This window comes from Lissotriton vulgaris, chromosome 8 (assembly GCF_964263255.1).
Source record: "Lissotriton vulgaris chromosome 8, aLisVul1.2, whole genome shotgun sequence".
In the NCBI taxonomy this organism is placed as follows: Eukaryota; Metazoa; Chordata; class Amphibia; order Caudata; family Salamandridae; genus Lissotriton; species Lissotriton vulgaris.
In genome coordinates, this window is record NC_141696.1 from 21,833,563 (window position 1) to 21,847,192 (window position 13,630).

The 13,630-nt window shown below is 45.5% G+C and overlaps 1 protein-coding gene across 1 annotated transcript in view; it reads right to left on the reverse strand.

Annotated features, from left to right (window-relative positions):
* Window positions 1-1,059: 1,059 nt before the first annotated feature.
* The window catches only part of LOC147693263 (pepsin A-like), a 65,045-nt gene continuing 52,474 nt past the window's right edge, over window positions 1,060-13,630 (reverse strand). Inside the window, exons 8-9 of the mRNA XM_086933205.1 lie at window positions 8,678-8,776; window positions 1,060-1,307 (exon numbers count right to left, since the gene is read on the reverse strand). Of these exons, the coding sequence (XP_086789331.1) occupies window positions 1,170-1,307; window positions 8,678-8,776 (237 nt within the window). The 3' untranslated portion in view covers window positions 1,060-1,169. The remainder of the gene's footprint in view (window positions 1,308-8,677; window positions 8,777-13,630) is intronic.

A 13,630-nucleotide genomic window follows, 5' to 3' on the forward strand; every position in this document is an offset into this window, starting at 1 on the left:
CAGATGTCGACAGTGTGACTACAGATGTCCACAGTATGACTGTGGATGTTTGTAGTCTTACTGTGGACATATGTAGTGATTTCTAGTCATATTATGGACATCTGTAGTCATGCTATGGCCGTCTGCAAAAAATTCTAGTCATACTCTGAATGTCTGTTGTTATAATGTCTACATCTTTAGTCACACTGTGGAGATCTGTAGTCACACTGTCGACATCTGTAGTCATACTGTGGATGTCTGTAGTCATACTGTGGATGTCTATAGTCATACTGTGGATGTCTATAGTCATACTGTGGACATAGGTAGTGATTTCTAGTCATATTATGGACAACTGTAGTCATACACACTATGGACCACTGTAGAAATCTGAAGTCATACTGTGGACATATGTAGTGATTTGATCTGTAGTCATACTATGGGCATGTGTAGTCACATTGTGGAAATTTGCAGTCATACTATGGGCATCTGTAGGGACATACTGTAAACAGCTGTAGAAATATGAAGTCATACTTTGGACATCTGTGGTCATACTCTGGACATCTGTAGTAATGCTGTGGATGTCTGTACTCATCTTTAGTCATACTGTGGATGTCTGTAGAAATCTCTAGTCAAACTCTGGACATCTGTAGTCATACTCTGAATGTTTGTAGTTTTACTGTCAACATCAGTAGTCATACTGTGACCGTCTTTATTAATCTGAAGTCATACTGTTAACGTCTGTAGTGATACTGTCGACATCTGTAGTCATGCTGTGAATGTCTGTATTAATCTGTAGTCATACTGTCAACATCTGTAGTAATCTGTAGTCATACTTCTGACATCTGTAGTCATACAGGGGATGTCTGTAGCAGAGCCATGTAAACCTCTGTACATGTTTGTCATACTGCAGGCAGTTGCGACATGATGCTGGCCTGGCCTGATGATGATCAAACATGTCATATTGTGGGCATCTTAAGCACTGTAGAGACTGGGGTTTCATTGCTGCATCTTTCTGCATTTTTGGGTTAAGTTCAACCACAATCTTTCGACAGAAGCAACAAACGAAGAAGGAACTTATGCTTCAGAATGGCTGTTTATTCACTTGAGACCATATTGAGTATACACAGTCACACTTTTTAAAATTACAATGTTGCCTACTCCATAGTCTCAGGCGAGCCAAGGTGCTATATTCAGGCGGCGGTGGCAAAGCCAACATTGTTGTTAGCTCTGTCGAAGACGGTGTAGTACCCCCTCATGAAGACATCTCCAAGGATCCAGGTATCCGGCAGGTTGGAAGGGGACAATATGAAGTTGGCGGTGCAGGTGTTCTATTGGAGGACAGAAAGAGCGTGATCTATTAGCAAGATCGACTTAATGATTCAATACATTGATTATATACAGCTGAATTACTCCTTGTCATGTGTGTTGCTGCCCAGCAGGATATAAAATTAAATGTACTTTTCCATCCACATGCACTGTGTGTTTTCTTGAATGGGTTAGTGGGGGTCAAGCATTTGTGTAGAGCTCCTTGAGTGGACAATTTCACATTGAATCAAGCAGGGTGCTCTGTACAAACTATTGTCAAGATATGGCGACCATTGCCCAAAAAAGCTGCCACGGCATGGTGACCCTCTTATGCCTTGCTTGGTTCAGACTGTGGGTCATAATTAGAATTTGACAGACAGGGTATTCCACCACAAACGTAGGAGCATCTCTGCAACATGCCGATGGCCCGCCCACATCATGTTGCACTGGCTACTGGCTGCGCCCGCCCGTTCTGCTGGCTGAAATCTTACCCTGATGCTCCAACAGACCTGGGGTTACAGTCATATGTCCGCATTTTTACTCTTTGGAAAACTTTCAAAGTGTTAGGTAAATATTTATTTCTTTTTACAAAATCAAACTTGTGCATTAAGATTTTGTTCATGTGTGAGAGAGAGAGAGAGAGAGGGGGGGGGAAGATGTATGCAGGTAAAAACAAAGAGCTAGAAGGAAACAGAACAAAGAGATGCGGGAGGAGCCAGAGTAGAGAGAATTGAAGAGGTTGAACGGAAATAAAAGGTACAACAGGTAAAAGGGTAGAAATAAATGAGAGAAGCAAAACAATGGAATACAGAGAAACAGGACACATAATAGAAAGATAAGATTAGATTAGATTAAAATATTTCTAAAGCGCATGGCTACCTCGGCAAAAAGGTGTCCCATCGCTGGAGCAAGAAAAGGCAGAAGACATAAGCATGGGTTAGATCTGAGAGAAGAGCCAGGTTTTGATGTGGCGTCTAAAAATCTGGTGATCAGGGTTAACGCGGATGTGAAAGGGAAGAGAATTCCAGAGGGTGGGTGCCAGTCATCTAAATGATCGGCCACCAGATCTCGCTTTACGTATACAAGGAGTACATGCAAGACACTTGTTCGCCGATCGCAGCGCGCGCGATAGAGTATACAAAGTGAACAGATCATTTAGAATGTCTGGGGCTATTCTTGACAGTATATTGTGCGTGGTACAGAGCGTCTTGAAGCTAAAACGCTGTTCGATAGGCAGCCAATGAAGACGACAGACGACAATGAAGACGACAGAAAAGATTAGAGGCATGGCTGAATTTCAGGAGGGCAAAGATGGTGCAAGCTGCCGCATTCTGGACCCGCTGCAATCTCTTAATCATGGATTTATTCTATTCTATCTAGAAAGAGCACATTGCAGTAGTCCAGGTGGGCCAGGATAGAAGCTTGAATAATCAACTGGCATGTTTGGGCATCAAATAGACCCAAAATCGGTCTCAGGCCACGTAATATCCCAAAGCATTTCCCGGCCACTGATTTAGTGTGTGTTTCAAGATTAAGATCTTTAACCAGTATGAAGCCCAAATTTTTCACCATGGGTTTAGGATCAGGGGGGTTACCCAATGCCGAAGGCCACCATTCATTTGTCCAGAGATGAGAATCACTGCCAACCAAAAGGATCTCTGATTTGGTAAAGTTCAATTGCAGACAATTGGCTGTCATCCATTCTGCTACGGTGGAGATATCTTCTTTAAATTTTTGTTTATCTTGAGTGGAATTTTTGGACAAGGGGATCATCAGTTGGGTGTCCTCGGCATATGACAACAGGGAAATTCCTTGTGCCTTAGCCATCCAGGCCTGAGGGTTCATATAAATGTTAAAGAGCATAGGGCTCAATGCAGAGCCCTGGGGAACGCCACAACGGAGAGGGTGGACATGAGAGGAAAAAGGGGGAGATGTCACTTGAAACGTCCGATCGGACAAAAAGGAAGAGAGCCATGCTAACACAGTATTTCCAATTCCTATCCCCTCCAGCCAGAGGAGCAGGATTTCATGTGAGACTATGTCAAATGCCGCGCTTAGATCCAGCAGCACCAAGGCTGATGTGCTGCCGGCATCTAGTGCGGATATGAGGTGTTCTAGCAGAGCTAACAGAGCCGACTCAGTGCTATACCGTGGTCGGAAGCTGCTCTGTGAGCGGTCAAGAATATTGTTAGTTTCTACGAATTGCATTAACGTGGAGTTCACATGTGCTCCCAAAATCTTAGAAAGAAACGGGAGTAATGAGATCGGACGGTAGTTTTCTGATTTGTAGCAGTCGAGAGTAGGTGTTTTGAGCAGGGGGACCACTTTAGCATGCTTCCATGACTTAGGCACTATCGCGGTGGAGAGAGATAGATTGAGTAACTTTAGGCATGCAGGTAAAAGATCATATTGAATTTTCCTGAAAGCCTCTGGTTTTAGGGGATCATCAGGGGATCCATATTTGATTTTAACCACTAGTCTCTCAAAGTTCATTAAGGGGAATAGGGGGAAGTGATGCGAGAAGGGCAGATTCAGGGCCCAGATAAACGTTCCTCCTGCAGACACTAGGGGAAGTATCATGTCCAAACTTTAGATACATGTCTTCGACCTTCTTCAGAAAGAAGGTCGCCAGCTTCTCACAGTATTGATTAGAGGAAATAGTATTGCCGAATTCCGCTGGTGGTGTAGTCAGATCCTTTAGCAGTAAGAATATTGTTTTACCACAGTTAGTGCTAGTTGTGATCAGACTGGAATAATGTGCTGCTCTGGTTTTACGCACCAGCTTATGGTATGATTTGACAGCTATTCTATATAATGTTTTGGCTGGAGGTCATATGATTTTCTCCAGGATCTTTCCAGAATTTTACAGTTTTTTCTGGACAGTGTAAGTTCTTCAATAAACCAAGCATGTCAACACATAGATGAGGCACAGCGAGGTAGTAGGACAAACCAAAGGCCGATGCCTGGAAACAGAACAGTGAGATGGGAGCAGACAGACAGCAGGAAAGGGGTGAGAAATAAGTGAGGCAGAGTTGTACAGAGAACAGTCTGCTAAGAAGAGCAAGAGTATAGACGTAGGATGAAACAGAGATACGAGGAGACATAGTGAAGCTAAAAAGGACAGAACAAGAACGTAGATAGTGACACAACATAGGGGAAGGAGTAAAAATATAGAGATAACAGGAAACAGAATGGAGAAAGAAGGAGGAAAGAAGGGACAGATGAACAGATAGGACAGAAAGAAAGTATATCAAATATAGGAGTTTTAAGAAGACGGAATAGCGATAGAACAGAAAAACAGAGAAAGGAGAGGGCAAAATGGAGATAGAAGGCACAGCAGGCTCAGCACAGAGACAGATAAGAACAAACCAGATGTAACAGCAGACTGCTCAGAGAGGGAGGAAGGAGAGGAGATAGAATAAGATGACAGATGAGAGGACAGAAAGATAGAAGGAGCCAAAAAGACAGGAGAAGGCAGAACACTGACATAGGAGGATAAAGGAAAGAGAGATATGAATGGACCAGACACGGAGTGATGGAAAGAAACAGCTCAGAGATGGTAACACAAGAATAGATATATGCCGTGAACCAGAAGGGGTGAGAGTCTAGAGGGGGTGAGAGACTGCAGTGATGCTGGAAGGGAGAACAGAGAGATTTCCAGAGGCAAAACAAAGAGGTTGTAGGAGACAGAGTAAAGAGGTATAAGGTGATGGAACAAGGATCTAGGGGGAAAATCTGAACTTAGAGGAAACACAATTTAAACATAGGAAGAGATGGAATGAAGAAACATGAGGAGAAATAAAACAGACACACAAGAAAACAATTGAGATGGGGAAAAGAATAGGCAATAAAGAGAAAGCATAGAATGATGGTAGGAGGAAGACGTGATGGGAAGATGATCAAAACTGGGAGCTAGAAGGACGAACAAAGGCACAGAGTGGGGCAGAAGAGAAAGATATTTAAGGCGGTGAAACAGAGATGTAAAACAATATAGCTGAAAGAGAGATTACACAGAGAAGAGAGAATGGATGAGACAGAGAATGGAGTAGGCATAAAAGAGATAACAGGACACAAAACATAGTGAAAACAGGAGAATGAGCAAGCATAGATGAGGGAACCAGGCAAAGAGAACAGACAATCATAAAACAAAGATAAAAACATACAGAACAGAGGACAATGGCAGAAGACAGCACAGCTATGAGAGGAGATAAAACAGAGTGTTGAGATAGAACAGAGATATACAATGATACAGAAGACATAAAAGAGAAGAAAGAACTAAGAGGTAGGACGGGGCCAAACAGAGGCTGGTATTGAACCCAGGGTGAGGACAACACAGAGATGAAGCCGAGGAAACTGGTATATTTGTAGAGACAGACCAGAGAGATAGGAGGAACCAGAGCAGATAGAGAGAGATTTCAGTAGAAAGCATTGAGAAGGGCGGAAGAACAGAGAGATTAATTATAATCTGATTTAGGTTTACTGTGGACCTCGCCTTACAGAATGCCATAGGAGGACTGGGGCCAACTTAATAACATCTGTTATGTAAGGTAGACCTGATTCGAGGTGTTAAATATAATCTGAACTCGAACCATGAAGGGCGAGTACTTTTTGTAAATATTTGCCTTCTAAAATGTGGTGATGGGTTACCGGAACCATAACCCGCATCCCTGCTCCAATAGTACCAAATGAAAGTGACTTTGCCTGATAAATCTTAATTATAGGACTAAGTGGCTCTGAACCCAGCCTTTTTGTGAAACCCATTATAGCTCCCATACTCCTCTCCATCATCAGTGCTCTATTCTTCACCATATTTGCCCAGTTCTGTTTGTTGTCGAAGGAACTGCTAGTGGCGTAATGGTTAGAGGAGGCATACCCGGAAGCTGAGGTCAGACCTGGGACCAGGGTTCAATTTCCGACGCGGCAGGGTCTGAGCCCAAGTGTCCATGGACTTGATAATTCTCACTTCGGTGCCTACTCGAATCATGGGTTCACACTCTGCAACTCTGGGCAATAGCTTGCTTAATCTCCACTACGGCCCCCCGCGGCGGGATGCCTGGCTTTTACCTTGGGGATGCCCAGTACGGGTTATCTCACAGGGAAAAGCAAGGACGGGTTCCCAATGCAAGCGCCGGGACACCCCGTTGGGGTAGCCGTGCGCTATATAAGATACACTAAAAAAAAACAAAAAAAAACTGCTAGATATGAGAAGAAGTCTACCACCTTTAGTTTCCTCTGGCCTCTCATAAACTTATATGCTCTCTTTACCACAGGCCTCCCTACTACAAAAGACTTGTCTTCATTGACCCTTAAGCCCAAGGATGACATGAAGGATACAAAGGCATTTGTTATTCGCTGTAGGCCACCCCTGTCCATGCAATTAACACAGCATCATCAGCATATGCGAGAGTAGGTACCGTTAGGGAATCAAACATGGGAACATCTCTTGTTACTCCTCAGAGTGCGGCTTTGAAACAATTTGCATATAAAGAAAATAAGAATGGAGCAAGGACACACCCCCGGCTGACACCCCTTCAGATCTTAAATGGGGGAGTGCATTCCCCCTGTTTCCCAAATCTTACTCTCCCAGTGGCATCAGAAAGAGTTGCCGGATAAAAGTAATGATTGAAGGCTCCACCCCCAATTCAGCCATTCTTTTCCAGAGTTGGGAGTGGATCTGCCGGTCAAATGCTGCGCTGAGATCCATGAAAGCCAGAAAGACCCTGACCTGTTCTGGCTCTAGTATATTTATCAATCATCATGGTTAGATTGAGGCCCTGATCTGTGTAGACTCTGCCACTCTGGACTCCATATTGGGCCTGCATCAGAATACTTTCTTCGTCAGCCCATTCTTCCAGGCTATTTAGAAGTAGGAGGCCCATTAGTTTTGCCGTGGTATCCAGCAATGAAATTGGTCTATAGTTTTGGGGCTTTTCTTTGTCACCCTTTTTGAATATGGGAACAATAATACTAGTCCTCCATGAGGTCAGTGGGTTAGATTTTACAATTTCATTACAAATATTAGTTAGTAACGGGATCCATAAGTCTTGGTACCCAAAGAAAAAAACAATGGGGACCATATCAGGACCTGGTGCCTTTCTATTACAGCACTTTGCCAATCCCCTACTTACCTCCTGGATTGAAAAAGTCAAGCGCACCCTCTGAGGTGATTCTACAATTGGGCATTCTGTTCCTGAGATATTATTTGAGTCAAAAATTTGTTCGAAATGGACCACACATTGATCCTCACTAACGTGAGAATCTAGAGAAGGATCAGTCATACTTTTAAAATGAGGAGCGTTAATCACTTTTCAAAAATCTTTACAGTTCTTGGAGGCTGCTTCTAACTCTAAGTTATCCGATGCCTCTTCTCTTAGTGCCTTTTCCCTATCCTTCCTTGCCGACCTATGCAGATTTTGCCCGGCCTTGGTGCAAGCTTGATCAAACCATAAAGATAAAAACATACAGAGGACAATGGCGGGAGACAGCACAGTTATGAGAGGAGACAAAACAGAGTGTTGAGATAGAACAGAGATCTACAATGTTACAGAAGACATAAAAGAGAAGAAATAACTAAGCTGTAGGATGGGGCAAACCAGAGAGCAATGGAAGATGACAGTGCAGAGATGGTAACTAAATGAACACAGAGATAGGATGATATTGAACACAGGATGACGTCAACAGAGAGATGAAGCAGAGAAAACAGGAATATTTGTTGAGACAGACCAAAGAGATAGGAGGATCGGGTGCAGATACAGAGAGATTTCAGTAAAAAAAGCATTTAAAAGAGTGGAAGAACAGAAATATAGAAGTAAACAGACAAAAACAAAAATATAGGAAGAGCAGAAAAGAGAGAAAGAATAGAGGGATGAGATGAAAAACTGATTTTTAAGGAGAAGGAATATAGATATGGGAAAACAGAGCATTAAGATAGAAGGAGAAAGGAGAGACACAAACAGAGATTGGAGGGGACAGCACAGAAAGACATGGGAAAACCAAAACAGAAGAGTGAGATAGGAGAATTAACAGAGAACAAAGGAGTGGGAGAGGGCAGAATGGAAAGAGATGGAGGAGACGCAGCATAGTTGTAAGATGACACAGAACACAGATTTACTAAACAGAAGAGAGAGGTAAGATGAGACACCACAGATAGAAGGATATGTGAAAAAGGAGAAACAGAAAATAGCAAGCAGGAGAAAGAACAGGAATGTGTGAGGGGATTAACCAAGGAGCAATGGAAGGGTACAAAGATGGTAACAACTTTGGATAGATTTGGGGTGAAGTTAGAGAAAACTCCAGCTCAAGCAGCCATGTTATGTGAGCTGTGGGCCACCCTTCTGAGAGAAGAGTGGTGTAAGGAGATTGAAAGGATGGAAAGAGCTTGACTATCACCTACCTGGTTGATGTAGGCTGTGGCAGGCACGTTGAACGCCTTCCCGTTGAAAGTGAAATACAAGTCCGGTAAATCACTAATAGTGTAACAGTCAACACTATACTAAAGTTTAAGAAGAAGAGAGAACATTTTATCATAAGTAAGATGGAAATATCATAGATATCTTGCGGCAACAGAAAAGTAAATTTAATAATTTGAAGTTGTTTAGAAATGGCAAGTCAGACGCTCCAAAAATGTATATAACTGCTGCCATCAAACATGGAATTGAGAAATGTGTGACTAATGGCCCATGCAGATGCCCAGCCCCTGGCTATCATCAAACAAGGGTCAGCGTCTAGTGTGATAGCCTCTTTGCTTTTAAATCCTAGATTAGAATTCAGTTGCTTTAGAGAGCAGGTGGTTCCATCGGGTCCTGGGGTCCCTGGGTATAGTCTGCCACTGGTTAAAACACATGAAGGTCTATCTGCCTTGAATGAAAAGTAGTGGCTTCTGAATTCATCAATATGTACCAGTGGGAAACTGTTTAACATAAATAGGATCTGCTCCAGTGACAGCAAGTTGATTACATCTTCTGTACTGACATGCTGTCAGATTGTCTCAAAATTGGGAAAACTGGATTGGGATCGGTTAGATTTGGGGGTCTCTAGTTGGCAGAGATAGGTACCTTTGACAAAAAGGGACCCTTGTGTCTAGTCAGGGTAAGAGGGTACACTCCTAAAATAACCCCTTCTCACCCCCTCGGTAGCTTGGCACGAGCAGGCAGGCTTAACTCAGAGGCAGTGTGTAAAGCATTTGTGAACACATACAGTAACCCAGTGACAACACTACAGATGGATGCCACACCAGTTGTATATTAAAAATAAGTATTCTTCATACAGATTTAACACAGGAGCACAAACGACAAAAATCCACAATACTGTACTTAAAATGGTAGAATTCGCTTAGTTCTCTTTAGATGTTGAAATGCTACACTTTGAGTTCAATGTACCTTAGGATGCATAACGCTTTACAGGGAAGGTAATGCGTTGGTTCCTTACACGCAGGAACGGTGATGCGTCGGTTTCTTACTGCTCTTACGTGGCAGTGCGACCCGGAAAGTCGTGATGCGATGAAGATCCGGTGCAATGAAAACAAAGATGGCGTGTTCTTCTTGATGCAGCACGATGCGTGCACGCTCGACAGCCGCGCAGCAACTCAATGATTCTTCAGAGCCGCGACAGGCCCTGCGATGTGCGTCTCCAATGAGGCGAGGCGATTCGGCGATGCGATGCGACAGCTGCATTGGTGAGACCCTTCTTCAGTGATGCGGCGACAGCGGATGCGGCGGCAACACGCTTCTCCGGTGTTGCGAGACGCTTCTGCCATGTGAAGCGACATCTGCAGCGGTGACACCCTTCTCCAGTGATGCGACAACAGCGGCTGCGGCGGTGACACGCTTCTTCCTAGTGAGTCGCACTTCCAGCTCCTTGCGACACGCAGTTTCTGAGAAGGCCCAACACAACTGCAGGCACTTCCAAAGAACTCTTGGGGAGCTGGTTGGTAAAGTTTGTTGTCCTTGAGATTTCAGCAGGATGCAAGCTCTTTCTCAAGCCCTTGGAGAACCTTCACAAGTGGATAAAAGTACACACAAAGTTCCTCTCTCCTTTCTTTGGCAGTTAGGCAACCACTGAAAGCCAATCACCCAAGCAGCACTCCAGCTTAGGGATAGTCTCTCCTCAGTCTCTCTGGTTACTCTCCTCAGCAAAGGTTTCTTCTTGTTTCCCAAAAGTGATCTAAAGAAACTGACGGTGATGCGTCGGTTTCTTACTGCTCTTACATGGCAGTGCGACCCGGAAAGTCGTGATGCGATGAAGATCCGGTGCAATGAAAACAAAGATGGCATCTTCTTCTTGATGCAGCACGATGCGTGCACGCTCGACAGCCGCGCAGCAACTCAATGATTCTTCAGAGCCGCGACAGGCCCTGCGATGTGCTTCTCCAATGAGGCGAGGCGATTCGGCGATGCGATGCGATGCGATGCGACAGCTGCATTGGTGAGACCCTTCTTCAGTGATGCGGCGACAGCGGATGCAGTGGCAACACGCTTCTCCGGTGTTGCGAGACGCTTCTGCCATGTGAAGCGACATCTGCAGTGGTGACACCCTTCTCCAGTGATGCGACAACAGCGGCTGCGGCGGTGACACGCTTCTTCCTAGTGAGTCGCACTTCCAGCTCCTTGCGACACGCAGTTTCTCAGAAGGCCCAACACAACTGCAGGCACTTCCAAAGAACTCTTGGGGAGCTGGTTGGTAAAGTTTGTTGTCCCTGAGATTTCAGCAGGATGCAAGCTCTTTCTCAAGCCCTTGGAGAACCTTCACAAGTGGATAAAAGTACACACAAAGTTCCTCTCTCCTTTCTTTGGCAGTTAGGCAACCACTGAAAGCCAATCACCCAAGCAGCACTCCAGCTTAGGGATAGTCTCTCCTCAGTCTCTCTGGTTACTCTCCTCAGCAAAGGTTTCTTCTTGTTTCCCAAAAGTGATCTAAAGTTCTGGGATCTGGGTCCCCGATTTTATACACAGTTTCTCTTTGTTCTCTGAAGGCGGAGAGACCTTTGCCTAGTCCAAACCAGTTCTGGTCAGTCTTGGAGCGTTCTATTTACATGCCTCCTTCTTTCCTTTTACAGCGCAGGGCAGGGACATCAGACACACCACAGGAGGTGGAGCCAGCATTGTGGAGGGAAGGCACAGCCCTATTCAGGTCTCAGGGGCAACTCAGATCATCTACATGCAGATTTCTCTATTCAGTCCTGTGCTGACCCACCCTGTCTCCTGGAGTACCCCAGCACCTGTAACTCAAACTCCAGTCAAGAAATACACAACCTAGCAGAGGCAGGCTTGGATGGTTAGACAAGAAAATACATACTTTCCAAAAGTGATATTTTAAAACACAGACTGTTAAAACCAACTTCACTAAAAGAGGAATTTTATCACTCTGTATTCAGGCATACTGAACTCAAATTACTACCTGGTTCCCTGAATTAGTTAGGATTGTAAGATGTAATAATCAAACTGCACATTCTGGCCTATGGGGAACAGTACGCCTTGCAATAGTGAAGAACAAAAATGGCTGTAATTCACCATAAGAACATGCCACACACAGCAGGGAATTTCCTCTCTTATACTTACAATGCACCCTGCCCTTGTGCCAAGGTTTAGGTACTGGCAGTTGGGTGCACTTTCCCAGTCAACATGGCAGTACCAGACTGCACACAGGTTCTGCAATGGCAGACCAGAGACACTCTTTTACAGGCTGCTTCTGTGAGTTGCACAACCAGTGCTGCAAGTCCACCACCAGCATTTGATTCACATGACCATGGCACCCTCAGTGCACTGTACTAGGGTCTGATCAGAAAACCAAATCAGCCAATAATGGAGCCACTAATCCATACATCAATTTACAATAGGGAGAGCATATGCACTTTAGCATATCAGCAGTGGTAAAGTGCCCAGAGTCATAAAAGAGCCAACAACAGGTCAGAAAAAAATATAGGAGGAAGGCAAAAGGTTCAGGGATGACCCTGCAAAAAGGGCCAAGTACAACACAACCCCCTTCCAGCCATAACACAAGATAGACCAATCTCTACCTTGATGGGCTTCTCTGCTTTGGGCGATAAAACTTGGACCTGGCCCGCAACTGCAGGGGCATTCTCCAGTTCTACGCCAATCTGAACCTATTGGAATTCCTCTGGCCATACTCTCAAGGTCCACCAAGCTAATCCAGGGGAACCCTTCTCCTCACAAGTGGACACCACCGGTGCAGCATCTAACCTTAACTTGCTCACAGGTGTGTCTTATCAGACAGACAGCAAGCCACAGTGGCCACTGACAGTAGTCAGGGATATGACTAAGGCCATATACCTCAAAGGGCTCTCAAATCTCTGTGGTGTCAGATAGCGGGTGCAAAAGTCCCAGGTGCTTGACACCCTTTTTCCACTCTCCCTCCTGTCAGGTCAGGTATGATATCCTGACACTGACCCACCAGCCCCGGGCCTGTACCCCGCGGCTAGACAAGAGACTGGGGTGAGCTTTCCCACACCCAGTCCTCCTCCTCCTTGTTGGGTCTCTGTACCCTCCCAGCTGGAGTGGTGCCCCTTCCAGAATTTCCAGGGCCCATTGCACAATTCGCCCACCAGTTCAGGGGTTCTATCCTGCAACTGGGCGGCCAAGTTAGGGGGACATCCTGAACCTGGTACTCTAATCTAGGGTCTAAACCCTCCAGTTGAACCGGGGTCAGAGGCGAGAACTCCCTCCCTCTGCACCCCTTTCCAGAGTATTGCTCCCTCCCAATAGGAGCGGTACCCCCAGAAGACAAGCCAGTCAGGACACTGTCTACAGTTGCCCCACCCTTCAGGTCTGACAGCAGCTGAACCTGGCTTCCCAACCCAGGGATCAACCCCTGCGGTTGAACACTTGCCCGCCACACCAGGACTTCATTGGGAGCACATATGCCTCCCCCCGAGGGTGACACACCACTCATGTGTTGGGTGACAGTCTGCCTGGCAAAGATCTCCTGACCCATATCTATCTGACAGCGCCTGAAGAAGATCCCCCAGGCAGAAGTGGTGTGACCATGGTCATTCACCAGTGACTCAGCCCATTGGTTCTTCCACTGGGGACTCTTTCACTTCTCACCCCTCATTCTGAATTTCGGAACCCTCCACTTATGAGTGGCACTGCCAGAAACTAGAAATGATGGAGGCCTACTTACCAACGCTCCCAATTTACTAGACACAAGGGGATCCCCCTCAACGGGCGGCCCATCAGGACAGCCTAGGCTCCCTACCTGGTGTTCCCTTAGAGAACATGCCAGGCCTTGAGACTGGGTTTCGGGCACCCTGTGGCATGGAGCCCCACACTCGCTCCTTCTCCACTGAGACAGGGCATGAGTTCCTATACCCCTCCTACTACACTGGGAC